The following is an 18323-nucleotide window of genomic DNA, read 5'->3' as shown; positions in this document are numbered from 1 at the left end:
CCGGCGTTAGCCCAGAAAGCTCTTAACTACTGACTTTTTTCTGCGGCTGGAGTTTTGTCGTTAGATTTCTAATGCTCACTTCAGCCACGACTCTAAATACCGGCGTTAGAAAGATCCCATTGAAAAGATAGGATACGCAATTGACGTAAGGGGATCTGCGGTATGCAAAAGTCGCGGCTGGAAAGTGAGCGTTAGACCCTTTCCTGACTGACTCCAAATACCGGCGGTAGCCCAAAACCAGCGTTAGGAGCCTCTAACGCTGGTTTTCACGGCTACCGCCCAACTCTAAATCTAGGCCAAAATGCACACTCCTCAAGTAGTGCAAACTTGGCCCGTTTTCTGAGCAGAAAAAGCCCTGAAAATGTTTTTAAAACATTTTGTAAGCAGATATTTCTTGTAGTGATTAACTGCGGATATACAGTATATTATACATATTTAAACACATTTACTTATACCCCTTTGAAGTGTAAATAGTATAAGTGATTTATATTTTATAGCAACATATCGAGGTAGCTGAAAGCCATGGTTGGGTTTTTGTTAGATGCTCACCATCAAAGGGCATGTACTCAATAAATCGGACCTCTAAGGGCTTCTTCTCTGTGAGACTGACAAAGTCAAGGAGCTCATCCTCATTCAAACCCCTCATAACCACACAGTTTACCTGGGACACAAGAAAAAAAGATTCGAGTTATCAGACATTTCTATAAAAGACATGAGAAAAAATAGGTTCTCCATTTAGCCATTTGGAGACAAGAAACCAGGTCCAACGCAGACATACAAAGCTTTCATAATACACCTGGTGACCACAACATGACACAACCACTTAACCCTTTCGTGACAGGGTTAAAGTGTCTACATCGGAACACCTGTTCCGATGTAGACAAATTGAAACTACGCGATCGTGCATACGATCGCGAGATTTCAATTATTGGATCGCATCTGGGGGGCGTCCCTACAACCCTAGGAACGCCCTCCAGACCGCGATCAAGTCCTTGAAGCGCAGAAGGCTTCAGGACAGCCGTTTGATATGACGTTCTATTCCGTCATAACGGCTTTAAAGCCCAGTGTAAATATGACGGAATAGAACGGCATAACGGCGTTAAAAGGTTAAAAGGAATAAAAAAACATATTTACAATAACAAAAACAAAAACCAATAAATAAATAACCATTGACTTAAAAGGTTAGAAGGTGCCAGTCGTATGCATTGAGCTAACAAGCCTTATTCATGGACTGATTGATCACAATACTAAAACATTCAGTGACAAATCTATGCCCAGAGAATATAAAATAAAGTTAATAGAATATCTTAGCGAGTAGGGTTGAGCAACAGAGTTAAATAATTAGGAAACAAAAGAATTAAATGCTGAAGCACAACAGCAAGTGAAGGATTATGAGCACACAAGCTATAGAAGGTTAGCAAGTTATTTTCTGAAGTTAAGACAGTATCAACAGCTTCCTTCTAGTGTGCTCTTGTTTAAAGGGATACTTCTTTCAATGTATTTCTGCTGACATGAAAGTGCAGCATTTAAAGGGACAGGAAATCCCAAAATGTTCTTTCATGATTTGGATAGAACATACAACTTCCCAATTTACTTCTATTTACAAATGTGCTTCATTCTCTTGTACTTATTTGCTGAAGAAACATCATTGCACTACTGGCAGCTAGCTGAACACATTTAGTCAGCCAATCACAAGAGACAAATGTGTGCAGGCACCAATCAGTAGCTAGCTCTCACTTGCGTAGGATATGTGCGTATTCTTTTTCAACAAGGGATCCTAAGAGAACTGCGCGCAGCACATTTGAAAATAGAAGTGAATTTAAATGCGACCTAAAATGACATGCTCTATCTAAATAATGCAAGATTCATTTTGACTTTTCTATCACTTTAAATAGGAACGTCAGCCAATTAGCCATAGCAGGTGCTATCTGTTCAAATTAAAATGACAAAACACCACTAACCATACAAATTTAAGGAACTCAAACACAATCTATAAATTATCATTCCTGGGCTGATTTATTTTGCAGTTAAAAAATATAATATTTATATCCAATTTAGATATAAATGGTGGGAGTCTTTTCATCCCATAACAAGCTGTACAATATATTGGGTTAATGTGTTTGTTTGTCATTTAGCTCTAAACCCATAAGAGCTTTGACTTATTGACTTATGAAATTAAAAGACTATAGTTTGCTTTTAGCTTTATAAAAACTACACAGGGTGCCATTATTACAATTGATTAAAAAAGTATATAGTGTATAAGTAATGTATAAGCCATTCTATCAATAGATCTGTGAACCTCTGTCCTACTCACTTTCACAGGATTATATCCCATCTCAATTGCTTTGCTGATACCTTCCATGACCTTATGAAAACCTAAAGAGAGACAAAATAATATGACATCATTGATACCATAAAATACCATCACCTTTACAATAACTAGATGTAGTCTGCAAGTTTAAATCCGAATACTATATAAAACTGTACTGCAGCATAGAAAAAATGCAAATATAATGCTGTAAATTAAGAGAATTCCAGTTAGGTTGAAAATCCCAATGATCTTACTTTATCATTTTCAGCATAGGGCACACAGGAGGGGTGATCAAAATTGCACCTTGTCAGCTTATAGAGAGGTCCCTGGTGGGTATCAATTGTACAAGCTGCACGCGAATGAGCAGAGACTAGCTAAACTGTGTTTTGAAGGATGGAAATGATCGCATTTGGCAGTGACATGGTGGCATAAATTAAACCAAAATGAGCCTAGACAATACCTTGGGTTGTCTGCAAGTCCCGATAGTGAAGGGGTTAAAGGGATATAAAACACAAACATTTTCTTTTATGATTCAGGCAAAATCACAATTTTATAAATTTTATTACTTCTATTATCAAATTTGCTTCGTTCCCATGATATTGTTTGTTGAAGAGATACCTAGGTAGGGATCTGGATCACTACATGGCAGGAAATAGTGCTGCCATATAGTGTTCTTGCAAATGGATAACATTCTTGTATAACTGCTGCCATATACAGTGCTCCAGACATGGTCCGGTTCCTGAGCTTAGGCCACTGCTTTTTAACAAAATTAAAACAGTAAAATCAGTTATTTTCCAAACTAGCAGTTACTTTGTTTAAGAGTTAATAGTTTGAAAAGAACTCAAACTCTCATCTGAAGAATACTATGCAGCTTGGTATTTAGGTTTAATATCTGGTTTTTGCAACAACCCAGAAGTTATGTCTGCAAAGTCAAGGAATTTAGTAAAACACTATACAACGTCAGGGATGAAACCTCAGTTTTCAGATAACTATCTCTTACGGAGTTATTGTTGGAGGATTTCACTGCAGAACATTCCCAAATTCCAACACACAAAAATAACGAAAGTCACGGTTTTCAGCATTAATTTACTACATAATGTGGTAACGTTGACCTAGGGTCAATATCTGCCTTCTACACGTTAAAACAATAAAATGTAAGTATGACATATCCAATGATAAACGTTTGGATCTAAATAGCAGCTTAGACTGTAAAAAGCTAAAATGATAGATTTTGTATGAGCCAGTGGTCTTGTTTAGTCTGTCCCTGCTCATATATAAATAATGGTCTTATACATCCTTGAAATGCATTAGCTGCTGTCGCTTTTGCTTACAGAATACTCCAAGTATCAACTATACATCCTAATAAGTGCAACCCCTAGACTTATATCATTCTGTGGAACAGCACTTACTAGATTACAACAAAACAAGACTTAATGCCATAAAGATACATTTATACCCAGTCACCAATCCAGAGTTTAAGCCAAAGGCCTGAATCCCAGAACAGGAAAATATTAAAGGGATAGTAAGCCCATATTTTTTTCTTTCATGATTCAGATACAGCAGCAATTTTAAGCAACTTTCTAATTTACTCCTATTATACATTTTTCTTTTTGGTTTCAGCACCCGGGTTAGCGCTTCTGATTGGTGGCTACATTTAGCCACCAATAGGCAAGTGCAACCCAGGTACTGAACCAAAAGAGGGCCGGACTCATAAGCTTACATCCGTGCTTTTCAAATAAAGATAGCAAAAGAACGAAGAAAAATGTATAATAAGCGTAAATTAGAAAGTTGCTTAAAATCGCATGCTCTATCTGAATCATGAAAGAAAAAAATGTGGGTTTACTATCCCTTTAAAGGGACAGTCTAGTCCAAAATAAACTTTCATGATTCAGATAGAGAATATAATTTTAAACAATTTTCCAATTTACTTTTATCCCAAATTTTGCTTTGTTCTCCGTGAGTACCAACCTGGGGGTTAGACTTAGGAATTTTTAATGTTTTTTTTTTGGGGGGGGGGGTTGTTTTATTTAGATTAGGGATGGGCAGTAAAAGAGCTAAATGCCATTTTAAGGGCAATGCCCAAACAAATGCCCTTTTCAGGGCAATGGGTAGTTTAGGCTCTTTTATTTTGGGGGGTTTAATGTTAAGTGGGACTTTGTATATTTTTTGTAAAAGAGCTGATTATCTTGGGGCAATGCCCTGCAAAAAGCCCTTTTAAGGGCTACTGGTAGTTTATTCTTAGAGTAGGGGATGTTTTAATTTTTTTTTGGGGGGGGTCTTTTTTATTTTCATAGGGATTAGGTTTAATTGTGTTAAATTTGGTAATTTGATTTTTTTATTTTCTGTAATGTTAGCCTTTTTTTTTATTTTTTTGTAAACTTATTTTTTGTAACTTTAGAATGTATCAGTTTAGGTAATTTGGGTTTATTTAATGGGGTGTTAGGTTAGGAGTTGTTAGGTTAGGGGGTGTTAGATTAGTGTACTGTACTTCGCTATTTAAATAGTTATTTGCGTTGTGGGTTGTGGCGGTTTAAAGAGTTAATAGAGTAAATAGGTTTATTGCGATATAGGGGTTTTGCGGTTTAGGGGTTAATATGGTAAATAGGTTTATTGCAATGTGGGGGTTTAGGGGTTAATAGGATAATTAGGTTTATTGCGATGTGGGGTTTTTGCGGTTTAGGGGTTAATAGGGTAATTAGGTGTATAGCGATGTGGGTGATTGACGGTTAAGTGGTTATTAATTTTAGTTTTAATTGCAATTTTTTGGGGAAGGCGGAAATATAGGTTAAGAAATTTTAGGTTTATTTTTGGGAGGTGGCTCAGTCTAAACATTATTTAAACAGTCACAATGCATATAGTGACTGTATAGGACAGTAGTTTGTCCAATTAGAATGTGTCTATATCTGAAGTTTATTATATAGAAAATATTTTTGATATATTAAGATAGTTCATTAAAATTATAGTATTGCTACACCTGTAGCTTAAATTTTTATATAAACGAAGAGTTACAAAATACGTTGTTTCTACATCTGTAGTTTAAAAAATAATTAGACTGCCCTCTGGACAGGCTTATCGACTAGTATTAATATAACAGTGTTGGTTATGAAAAACTAGGGAATGGGTAATAAATGGATTATCTATCTTTTTAAACAATACAAATGATGGTGTAGACTGTCCCTTTAAGATTAGCCAACTTCATTTTACCACTTCACAACATCATTTACTCATCTGGAAGTCTAAGTACAATTGCATTTAAACCATGAACTTCTATACTGTTAAATAAAAACTGATATTTTATTATGAACTACCTCTACCCTATTTAAAGGGGTAGCAGTTTTACCAGAACCTTCAGCTTCTAAAGATATAGTCAAAGTTAAACACAGGGCAAAATTTATCACGCCCGGAAAAATCTGCCTAAAAAGTCGCTATTATTTCCGCAATAGTTCGCAATGTGAGAAGTCAAAAATGTCGCCAGTATTTATTAAAATTCTAGACACATTTTTGGGGCAAATTTTGTTTGCGATGTCAAGTGAATGGCTGATCTAGTTTTCTTGTGAAAATATTGTTTTCACTTTATTTATCAATCCTAACTTTAGCCAGCGGTAAATGGTTTTATTGTTTTTATCCTAACAGAATAAATTAATCATGTGATTGTTTGTAGGAATGTTATTTCTTATATATTAAAGTTATTTTTATTTGTAGCCTTTTTTGGCGGAAGGCTGCCCATTTATTGTAGCTTATCTTTGTTCTTTTTAGTACATTATTTCAATTGCACTTTAAATTATTTGACTTTTTATAAGCTGCAACAACATCTCTTGGATGTGATTGGCAAAGACACATCCTGACATCACGGGCAGCGCTCACTCTCACAACCGCACAAGGAAGGAGGATCTATTCCATTCATGTCACGGATCCCGTTGGCATTACTTCCGGCTCAATAGAGCAACCGGCTTCTCTTCACACCACCTCTGACCCATCTCAGGAACGTAAGCGCCCTTTTACTGTTTTGCTTTTGTTCAACTTTACTTTTTATAACTCTGTAAATAACTTTGTGTTGTTAATTTTTATTCTTCAGGTTCTGCGCCTTGTTGTGGGCGATTTCTAACCCTAAATGCAGCCATTACGGCAAGAAAAGAAAATATTTCCATTTTCCCTCCAGACAAACAACAATATCGCTCTCTCTTTTTCACTACCTCACAACCTACAAATGGGCGAGATTAAAAGCAATGCATATTACATGCGCCACTTTTCTTAAATATATGAGAACTGTGAATATATACGGGCATTTTAAAATGCCAATGGAGATTAATACAAGAATTAGGCATTTCCAGACAACTTATTCACATATATTAAAGACTTGCGACTGGTCATGAGTCAATTTGTTCGCACATACGAAAAGTTGCAACTTTATTGGCGCATAAGCTTTCATAAATATGGTGTTATCATTTGTGAGTTGTTTTTTTGGACAAATGTGAGAATTTTCTTAGTCTCACTTTGATAAATTTTGCCCACAGTCACCCTTTTTCCAAATCAAAAGAACTCGGCAGCTTAAAGGGATACAAAAGTCAAAATAAACTTGCAGGATTCAGATGGTGCATAAAATTTTACGACACTTTTAAATTCACTTCTAGTTTCAAATGTGCTTTGTTCTCTTAGTATCCTTTGTTGAACATGAATATGCACATGCCGTAGACCAGTGTTTTTCAACCAGTGTGCCGTGGCACACTAGTGTGCCGTGAGAGATCCTCAGGTGTGCCACGGCAGACTGACAACAGTGTGACATATTTTTTAAACTTTGCTTTTTTACTCCCAGTGCAGGGGTAGTTTATAGGAGGCATGGCATAACAGCACAATACATACAGTATGTGTGTGTTTGTGTGTATGTGTATATATATATGCTGTATTAGGCTACAATGTGTGATTTTTTTTAAATTTAGGGATGGTGGTGTGCCACAGGATTTTTTAATGTAAAAAAGTGTGCAACGGCAAAAAAAAGGTTAAAAATCACTGCCCTAGACTAGTAGGAGCTAGCTGCTGATTGGTGCCGGCACACAGTTGTCTCTTGTGATTGGCTAACTAGATGTGTTCAGCTAGCTGCTAGTAGTGAAGTGCTGTTCCTTCAGCAAAAGATAACAAGATAATGAAGCAAATTTGATAATAGAAGTAAACTGGAAAGTTGTTTAAAATGGTTTGTTCTAACTAAATCTGTCCCTTTAAGTACATTCTTCAGTAGCAGGAAGCAGAGTGAAATGGAGAATGGACCCTCAGCAGAGTGTTTGACTTGCCATAAATGAAACCATAATGATGTTACCCATAATGCTCAGAGTATGACGTAAGAAGTGCAGTATCTATGCTCCCATTTTCCTGCAAAGCCAATCCTAGGACACCAGAATTGTATGACACATGCAAGTGAATGGATACCGACATTGTCTACGGCTACATCAAACTGACACAAAAAGGAAATAAGACCCCCAACTTCCTTAAAGTGCTCTATCAGTTGTAACTACTGGATTGTATTACATTGTTTGCAAATAGTTTGTTCACCATTATTTTCTCATATAAAATAGACGATTTTGTTTATTGTATCCCTATCTATACTGAACATTTCTAAACTTAAAGGGACAGTACACTGTAAAATAGTTTTTTCCATATTGTATTTTCAATGACTTGCTATACCAGCTGCAGAGTATAAAATGTATGAGAAATTGCATTTTCAGTTTTATTTGTTTATTTGAATTAGCTGGTTTTGTGCTTTTAAACCACAGCCTATTAAAATAGGTTGCACTTCAGTTAATATCATATTTCATTATCCTATCACGTTGTGTACACACGGTTGCTTCCTTTCTTGTGTCTGTTTGTAAACCAAAGCCCAATACTTAGAGAAAACACTGGAAAATTAACATTTTATTACTTAACTATCCTGCACCCCACTGGGAGTGTAATGTCTTCTGCTGGCTGTGTTTACATAGACTTGTCAATAACCTAGACTCCAGTATAGAAACTTTCATTGTAGGTGGGGATACTACTACAGGCTAAATCAGTTATTTCAAATGCCAAAATAGGAGTAATTGAGCTACTTGTTAACAATTTAATACACTCCAACAGGTAAAATGGAGCATAGGGAACAATTTAAATGGAAGAACATTTTTGGGTTAACTGTCCTTTTAAGTTCTGATTACAAAAACTAAACAAAAACATGTAAAGAAGAAGGTATAGATAACATGTTTCTCCCAGTGGAGGTGTTTTGTCAGAAGAGCGAATTCATCAGACTTGCGAAGGTAGTGACGTTCCGCCAGCTGTCTGATAAAAAATATGCACCGTGCATGCGCTGCTCTTAGTCATAGCATTCCAATGCCACTACGTCACAGCTCATCAGAACGGTTAACAGGACGTCTGCGCGCACTAACAACATTTCTGTATTGAAAGTGCTGCAAGTGGGAAAGTAATAGGAATCAGCTGTATTTTCCCTCTATATATCTGCTCGGATGTTGTACTGAGGGTCAATAGGTGGAGCTGCTACCTGAATTTATATCTGGAATGACGGAGACTTAGTTTTCTTCTAACAAACCAAAAAATAGACTGAGTGAAAAGAAAAAACAAATTACGCTTACCAGATAATTTAATTTCCAACTGTATAAGGAGAGTCCACGTCTTAACTCCTTACTGTTAGGAAATACTGAACCTGGCCACCAGGAGGAGGCAAAGACACCCCAGCCAAAGGCCTCTCCCACTTGCCCTATCCCCCAGTCATTCTGCTGAGGGAACAGTAGGAGAAATATCGGGGTATAAAAGGTGCCAGAAGAAAATATAATTTAGTGGGCCACCCATAGGAGAACACAGACGGGGCCGTGGACTCTCCTTATATAGGAGGATATGCAATTATCTGGTAAGCATAATTTATGTTTTCCTTCTTAATATAAGGAGAGTCCACGGCTTCATTCCTTACTGTTGGGAAACTTATACCCAAGCACTAAAGGACACTGAATAATAACGGGAGGGACAAAAAGAGAGGCGGACCCTAATCTGAGGGCACCACAGCCTGCAAAACCTTTCTCCTGAAAGCTGCTTCAGCTGAAGCAAAAACATCAAACTTGTAAAATTTAGAAAAAGTATGTAAGGAGGACCAGGTAGCCCCCTTACAAATCTGATCCATAGAGGCCTCGTTCTTAAAGGCCGAAGAGGAAGCCACTGCTCTTGTAGAATGAGCCGTAATTCACTGAGGAGGTTTATGTCCCGCTGTAACATAAGCTAAGCGGATAACACTCCTCAACCAAAAGGATAAGGAAGTCGAAGAGACCCTCTGACCCTTCCGCTTACCAGAATAGGCAACAAACAAGGAAGAAATGATAAGAAAAGAAAGGGCGCCTCCTAGTATAGCCAATATTCAAAATAACAAATGTAAAAACAATTTCACAAACAAATAGATAAAATCTATCAGTAAAACACGCTACGCGTTTCTCAGCGCTAACCTGCCTGAGGAAACAGCGTTGTTAGCGCTGAGAAACGCGTAGCGTGTTTTACTGATAGATTTTATCTATTTGTTTGTGAAATAGTTTTTACATTTTTAATATAAAACTCTTTTTTGAAAACTGAAGTCTCCACTCCATTTGATCACTATAAGAATTTGGAACAGCAAACTATCCTGGCTATTATGTGCGCTGGGCCACTATAATATACCCAGCATGCTACAATTGCACTTCAGTGTGCTTCATACTTTGTGAGTATCCACCTGTTGGGAACAGTTAGTGGGCTATATACTACTAACTCATCTGCACTAGGAGTCGCCCTCTGTATCTTTTCCTTTTTCCAGATTACCTTAAACAAGGAAGAAGTTTGTCTAAAATCCTTAGTAGCCTGAAAAGAAAACTTCAAGGCACGAACCACGTCCACATTATGAAGCAAACGTTCCTTTGAAGAAGGAGGATTAGGACACAAGGAAGAAACTACAATCTCTTGATTGAAGTTCCGGTCTGACACAACTTTAGGGAGAAACCCTTACTTAGTATGTAGGACAGTCTTATCAGAGTGGAACACCAGATAAGGAGGCTCACATTGCAAAGCGGCAATCTCTGAAACTCTACGCGCAGAAGCAACAGCCAGTAGAAAAATAACCTTCCAGGATAACAACTTAACATCAATTACATGCATAGGGGCATATTTATCACGATCCGTAGTCTAAAGACCACTGCTCCATAACCTGTCTGCCTGGTCTGAGGCGGCGGACAGAAATCAACCCAATCGTATACGATCGGGTTGATTGACACCCCCTGCCAGCGGTCAATTGGCCGCAAATCTGCAGGGGCGGCATTGAACCAGCAGTTCACAAGAACTGCTGGTGCAATGATAAATGCAGACAGCGTATGCTGTCAGCATTTATTGATGTGCAGCGGACATAATCCGCAATATTGGATCATGTCCGCTCGCACCATAATAAATAGGTCCCATAGGCAAAAACGGAGCCATTTGCAAAACCTTAAGACCCAGATTTAGGCTCCAAGGAGAAGCCATAGATCTGAGCACAGGTCTGATACTAATCAGAGCCTTAACAAAAGACTGAACATCTGGAAGCTCCGAGAGCCTCTTGTGCAGTAAAACGGACAAGGCCGATTTGAATCTGATAAACGGGACGAACCCTGAAGAGGCCAAGCCTTCAGAGCATTGTAGATTGCTCGAAGTTCCAGAATGTTGATCGGGAGGGATCGTTACTCCTGAGACCAAAAGCCCTGAGCCTTCTTGGTACCCCAAACAGCTCCCCATCCTGATAGACTCGCATCCGCAGTCACAATCTCCCAGGATGGTCTTAGAAAGGATGTCCCTTGGGACAGATGATCTGGACAAAGTCACCAAGAGAGCGATTCTCTCGACCGGCTGTCCAGAGAAATCTGTTGAGACAGATCTGAATGATCGCCGTTCTACTGCCTCAGCTTGCACAGCTGTAACGGTTTGAGACGGAACCTGGCAAAGGGAATTATGTCCATGCTGGACACCATGAGACCAATTTCCTCCAATCACTGAGCCACAGATGGCCTTAAGGAGGTCCGGAAGGAAAAACATGCCAAAGCTAGCTTGCAACGTCTCTGGTCTGTTAGAAATATCCTCATTGATATTGAGTCTATTATAGTATCCAGGAATTCTACCCTTGTGCTTGGAATAAGAGAACTCTTTTCTAAGTTTATCTTCCATCCATGAGATCGAAGAAGAGAGAGAAGAGATACCGAATAGTCCTCTGCTAGATGAAAGGATTGTGCTTGAACCAGAATGTCATCCAAGTAGGGAGCTACTGCTATACCTTGGGTTCTGGTGACGGCCAGGAAAGCCCCAAGAACCTTTGTAAAGATTTTTGGAGCACTAGCTAGACCAAACGGAAGTGCAATGAACTGGAAGTGCTTATCCAGGAACGTAAACCTTAGGAACTTTAAGTGGTCCCTGTGGATTGGAACGTGAAGGTAGACATCCTTCAGATCTATAGTGGTCATGAACTGTCCTTCCTGAACTAGAGGAAGGATGGACCCTATTGTCTCCATCTTGAACGAGTAGACATTTAGAAACTTGTTCAAGCACTTTAGGTCCAGAATTGGGCGGAAAGTTCCCTCCTTCTTTGGGACCACAAATAGGTTTGAATAGTATCCCAAACCTCTTTCTGCGATAGGAACTTGGACAATGACCCCTAAGGAGGACAGATTCTGCACGCACCCCAGAAAGGCTTCCCTCTTTTCTGGTCTTGAAGACAGGCTTGAGAGGAGGAATCTGCCCGTGGGTGGATGAGATTTGAAACCTATCTTGTATCCCTGAGCTATGACCTCCAGGACCCATGGATCCTGCACGTCCCTGAACCAAGCATCTGTAAACAGCGACAGTCTGCCCCCTATACAATCCGGCGCCGGATCGGGGGCCACCCCTTCATGCCAACTTGGTCCCGGCAGGCTTTTTGTTCTGCTTGGATTTATTCCAGGATTGAGACGGCTTCCAAGTGCTCTTGGTTTCTCAGGTTTAGAGGAGGACTGCTGATGTTGGGACTTTTCAGAACGAAAATTAGATCCTTGTGCCTTAGACTTGTTCTTTTTATCCTGCGGTAGGAAGGCACCCTTGCCCCCTGTAACCGTGGAGATAATGGAGTCCAGGCCTGGACCAAATAAAATATTTCCCTTAAAGGGAAGGAAAAGTAGTTTAGACTTAGAAGTCATGTCCGCAGACCAGGACTTCAGCCAGAGCGCCCGACGAGTCTGTACTGAGAAACCAGAAATCTTAGCATACAGGCGAATAATCTGCATGTTTGCATCACAGAGAAAATAATTAGCAATTCTCAAGGTTTTAATTCTTTCTTGGATAACGTTGAAGGGACCACCAGTAGGCCGCAGCTCCAGCAACCGCTGCCGGTTGAAACAAGTATCCCGTATGCTGAAACATTTTTCTGAGAAAAAGTTTCCATCTTCTTATTCATCGGCTCTCTGAATGACGAGCTATCCTCAAGAGGGATAGTAGTACGTTTGGCTAGCGCGGAGATAACGCCATCTACCTTAGGGACGGAACCCCACAACTCCAGCGGAGAGTCCGGGACTGGATATCATTTTTTAAAGGCAGACGAAGGAGAAAAGGAAGATCCATTTCTATCCCACTCATTATTAATAATGTTTGCCATTTTTATAGGTACAGGAAAAGTTAGCAGTGCTACCCTGTCCTCGTACACTCTGTCTAATTTAGGGATCAAAGATAATCAGGCAACGTGGCCTCTGGAACCTCTAATGTCGACAGAACCTCCTTTAGAAGAGAACGTAAGTGTTCAATCTTAAATCTAAAGGCTGGCTCCTCCGCAGCCGGAGACCTAGAGGTAGCAGACTCCGATCCAGAAAGTTCACCCTCTGAAGACTCAGAGTGTGACCCATCCTTGCATACTTGACAAACAGACAAATCTAATAAATCACTGGATGACCCCTGGACCAGAGAGCTATGTTTAACCGTTTGCTTGCGCTTGGCAGGGTGAGGTAAAGCACTAATAGCCTCAGACACCGCCGTTTTTAACTGCGCGCTAAAGTCTGATGGTAAAAGGCTCCCTCCAGTCGGAGGATCAGGCGTGCTACGGGAAGCTGTGTGTGATGAGGAAGATGACTGATGGGTATGCACCTCACAGGATGGCGAGTCCTCAGAGGTGGACGGCTCAGTAGTACTAAAGGGGTTAACCTTCTTAGACATAATAACCTTGTTGATGCATATGGAACAAAGTTGAAAGGGCGGGCATACCAAGGCTTCCTCACAATATAAACAGGTATTACTATTAGGGATAGAGGGAGTACCCTGAAGCATATCACAATCCTCAAGAGCTTGCACTAATAACAGTAGGACACAGAATAAATTATCTTTTTATTTCTCACAAAACGGCACCTTTATACTCCCAAAAACAAAGTGTGACCACATACGGTCACGTGATGCGCAAGACATGGCTGCCCCTGCTATGAGAAAAAGCGCGCCAAGCTACAAGCTGCACAGCGTTAAAAGTGAAAGTAATAACCTGGTGTTCCGTTACCGCTTAACAACAGTCTATGAGCCCAATAAATCTCCACATAAGGCAACATAAAATCAAAGTATCACATTTCATTAATCCCCACTGTTCAATAACCTCCCTCAGGAGATATTAACCCAAGATTCTATTAAGATAAAAGGAACCACACTGTGACCCTGTCTTCTAGCGTTTTCAACATATGTAAAAAATTAAACGATCTTACCAGAATCCATGCTGTGGAACAGAAACACAGCCTCTCAAGTGTGACAGTCTTGTAGCATCGCTCCTGACATGGACTTGAGTAAAGAAAAAACAGACAGTGAAACTCGTCAACACTGGTTGCTTAAGGAACTGTTAGCAGGCAGTCTGGATGGGTTCACAGGAAGACTCTCCCTGCATCTCCAGACCCTAACTTTGGTCAATGCTCTCACTGAGAGGCTGACAAAACTACTTAAAACTCCAGTTCCATATCGAAAGGCATATATACCCCTCCTAAGGAACAACTGCAAAATCTTCAGACACTTCTCTGACATCCTCCTGTGACGAAAGGCAAAGAATGACTGGGGGATAGGGGAAAAGGGAGAGGTATTTAAGCCTTTGGCTGGGGTGTCTTTGCCTTATCCTGGTGGCCAGGTTCAGTATTTCCCAACAGTAAGGAATGAAGCGTGGACTCTACTTATATTAAGAAGGAAACAAACTGCTCTTTTCTACTGTTCTCCCACACCCTCGTCTCTACTTATGTTACTGTACCATGTTGCTATTAATTTAAATGCAACCAGACTCCCTAAAGAGAAAAACGTAAGTTTAAAATCTATGTGTTCCCCCCAATCCTTTCCAGCATTAAGATCTCTGTGTCTGTCAGAAATGAGAGACACTGATCCAGAATTTCAACATACAAACATTTGAACTATACGAAACAAGGTTTCTCCCTGCTGTTTTGCCACTTCCAAGTCTCCATCATTCCAGATATAAATTCAGGTAACAGCTCCACCTATTGACCCTCAGTACCACATCCAAGCAGAGATACAGATGGAGACTACAGCCGATTTCTATTACTTTCCCACTTGCAGCACTTTTAATACAGAAATGTTGTTAGTGCGCGCAGCCGCTCCGTTTACTGTTCTGATGGGCTGTGATGTAGTGGCATTGGAATGCTACGACTAAGAACAGCGCATACGCGGTGCATATTTTTTATCAGCTGACAAACGTCACTTCCGTTCGCTAGTCTGATGAATTCGCTCTTCTGACAGAACAGAGGGCTGTTAGGGCTGTGACAGAGAGGTAAATGAAATGTTAATTGTCCATTATTTTTTGTAAGTACTAGCCGTTGAGTAAACTGTAAGATAAGCAGGGTTTTGTGTAAATAATTAGACAGGAAAGTAAATTAGGTTTTCTCTCCCTAAAAGATCAACCCATTGTATTGGGCTGTAGTTTAACTTAACAGAAACAACCATTTCATATAGCAAAATATACATAAAGGAACAATTTCCCATACTTTTTAATGTCTGCAGCTGGTATAACAAGTAATTGGAAACACATTAAATGTCTATACCAAGCTTAAAGGGGCAGTATACTCCAATTTTCATTTAACTGTATGTAATAAACACTACTTTAAAGAATAATATGCACAGATGCTGATCTAAAAATACAGTATAAAACAGTTTTAAAACTTACTTAGAAGCTCCCAGTCTAGCTTTGTTGAAAAGGTTAGCTGGAACACCCACTGAAGAAAGTGTTTCAATAGCAAAAAAAAAGCAGGACCCCCCCCTTCTTATGAAAAGACTCTTTACACAAACAGGAGCAAGCTGGAGAAGGAATACATCAGTATTCTCCTAAAACTTTGGGGCTTGGTTAGGAAAAAAAAAAAAAGCTGTATAGGCTATATAAATGGATCACCTACAAAACATTTATGCAAAGAAAAATCTAGTGTATAATGTCCCTTTAAACCAATATACCATTCTAACAGATATAAATGGATATCAACCTTATCTTTATAGTATATTCTGGTGTAGAACTGGACCATCTGTATGAGTAAAGGTTACAGTCCATTAAAGGACAGTCTACCATAGAATTGTTATTGTTTTAAAAGATAGATAATCCCTTTATTATCTATTCCCTAGTTTTGCATAAACAACACAGTTATATTAAAGGGACAGTTTGCTCAAAAATGTTCTCCCCTTTATTTTGATCCCAATGATCTACTTTACCTGCTGGAGTGTATTAAATTGTTCATAAGTATTTCCATTGCCCTTATATTGGCATTTGAATTAGTTTATTTAGCCTGTGGTATCCACACCTATCCTTAAAGTTTTTGGCCTCGAGGCCAAGCTGTGTTAACACAGTCAGCAGAATAAATTACACTCCCAGTGGGTTATAGAAGAGATAAGGTACTAAAATGTTAGTTTTCCATTGTTCTCTCCAAGTATTGGTGATTGGTTTATGGACAGATATAAGATAAAGAAGCAGGTAAATGTACATAATGTGATACAGTAATGAGATCTGATTATAGCTACAAGCTCAACCCATTTTATTAGGTTGTGGCTTCAAAACACAAAATCAGCTAATTCATATACACAAATAAGCCTTAAAAAGCAAATCTCATACATTTTATACTCTGCAGCTGGTACAAAAAGTAATTGGAAACACATTAAGGGAAAAACAATTGTATAGTATACTGTCCCTTTAATATACTTTTTACCTATGCGATTACCTTGTATCTAGGAACCTTCTTCCAGCCCCCTGATCACATGACTGACTGTTTATTATCTATTGTCTTAAATTTAGCATTGTTTTGTGCTAGATCTTAAATAACCCCCTGTGCCTGAACACAGTGTTATCTATATAGCCCACGTGCACTTTCTGTCTCTTTGTGTTGAAAAGAGATTTAAAAAGCATGTGATAAGAGGCAGCCCTCAAAGTCTTAGAAATTAGCATATGAGCCTACCTTTGTTTAGTTTAAACTAAGAATACCAAGAGAAAAAAGCAAATTTGATGATAAAAGTACATTTGAAAGTTGATTAAAATTAAAAGTCCTATCTGAATAATGAAAGTTTAATTTATACTAGACTGTCCCTTTAAATAACAGCATACTGTAAAGATCCCAGCACTAAGTGCTCATGTAGGATTTTATCCAATATATAAGGACATCTGGGCTAGGGCTTCCATAGAGTTACCACAGTCCCTACATGCTTTGGGGATCTCCCTGGGTTAATCATCTGAAGCATATCATGATACCAGTGTGTTGGGACATGTTTAAGGTCATTAGTGAGGTTGTTGATAATAGTCAGGGTTGACTGGACCTTTGCAGTAACAACCCTGCTGGAATGATAGAGTAAAAACCTTTCCTTGTCTGTGCAGAAATCACCAAATTAACTCAGGGCAGATCTCCAGCTCATGCAATTCAAATATATCTGTTCTAGTAGACTATATACTCACCTGACACAATGATCTAATGTGCTAGATTACTTTATTATATTGCTCTGTTAGTCAGCACTAGAGCAGCAATGAGCTACTGTGAGCTAGCTGAACACATCAGGTGAACCAATGGTGAGAAGCATATGTGTGTAGCCCCCAATCACCAGCTAGCTCCCATTAGCGCATTGCTGCTCTGGATCTGATTTTACAACTGTGTTTAACCCCTTTACAGTGTTAAACAACTAGTTATATGGCAGCAACAATGATAGAACAAAAAGTTCTAACATAATTTAGCATTTTCTTCTTTTGCAACATTTCATGTCATTTCAGCTATCTATTCCAGATATAAAAACTCCCGATTATTTAAACTTACTAAGTTTCGTGGTGCACTGAAAAATAAACTTGCAGCTAAATGTGGGATCATAGTGCCATCTAGTGGATTTGAGAATAAGTGTAACTAAAGTTGATAGGATATGATAAAATATCAAGCCAGGATCAAACCATTATTAACTTCTATATCGTACCCTCGCCATCTAGGACATTTGCGCACATAAACACAATATATTTACAAACAATACATAGGCCACCACGTTAATATTTATACAGCTCCCAAAATTATCTTTAAAATTGCTTAAAATAAATACTACTTTTACATAAATTTAAAAAAGCAGAACTTAAACATCTCACAAATATTTTATTCATGACAAATGGTTATGCAAATGCTGCAAAGTAAAAGGGACAGGAAGTACACAGTAGTGTACAATACCAAACTTTACTGGCTGAAGGTAACAACTCCTAGATAAAAAAAACCAAAAAATAATTTATGCTTACCTAATAAATTAATTTCTTTCATGGTGGTGAGAATCCACAATCCATTACTCCTGGGAATTACTCTTCTCTACCACTAGGAGGATGCAAAGATTCCTAAACCACAAGAGCTCTATAAAACCCCTCCCACCTCACTAGTAAACTAGTCTGGTGTATAACCAAGCAAAAGAGGTAGGCAAAAGTAATAAGAGCAAAACAGTAGGAGTAGGAAAAAAAAACCCACAGGCAAAACAATTAAGCTGAGACAACTGCTTGAAGACTTTCCTGCCAAAG

General features: G+C 38.9%; 1 protein-coding gene across 3 annotated transcripts in view; it reads right to left on the bottom strand.

Annotated features, from left to right (window-relative positions):
* Nucleotides 1-18323, bottom strand: part of MOCS1 (molybdenum cofactor synthesis 1) — a 255798-nt gene that overhangs the window by 127121 nt on the left and 110354 nt on the right. For all 3 annotated transcript variants that reach the window (XM_053712667.1, XM_053712668.1, XM_053712669.1), the window contains exons 5-6: nucleotides 2315-2376; nucleotides 550-661 (exon numbers count right to left, since the gene is read on the bottom strand). In XM_053712667.1, coding sequence (XP_053568642.1) covers nucleotides 550-661; nucleotides 2315-2376 — 174 coding nt within the window. The remainder of the gene's footprint in view (nucleotides 1-549; nucleotides 662-2314; nucleotides 2377-18323) is intronic.

This window comes from Bombina bombina, chromosome 4 (assembly GCF_027579735.1).
Source record: "Bombina bombina isolate aBomBom1 chromosome 4, aBomBom1.pri, whole genome shotgun sequence".
Taxonomy (NCBI): Eukaryota; Metazoa; Chordata; class Amphibia; order Anura; family Bombinatoridae; genus Bombina; species Bombina bombina.
The sequence above is the reverse complement of the archived record's forward strand: the minus strand, read 5'-3'. Positions and strand labels throughout refer to the sequence as shown.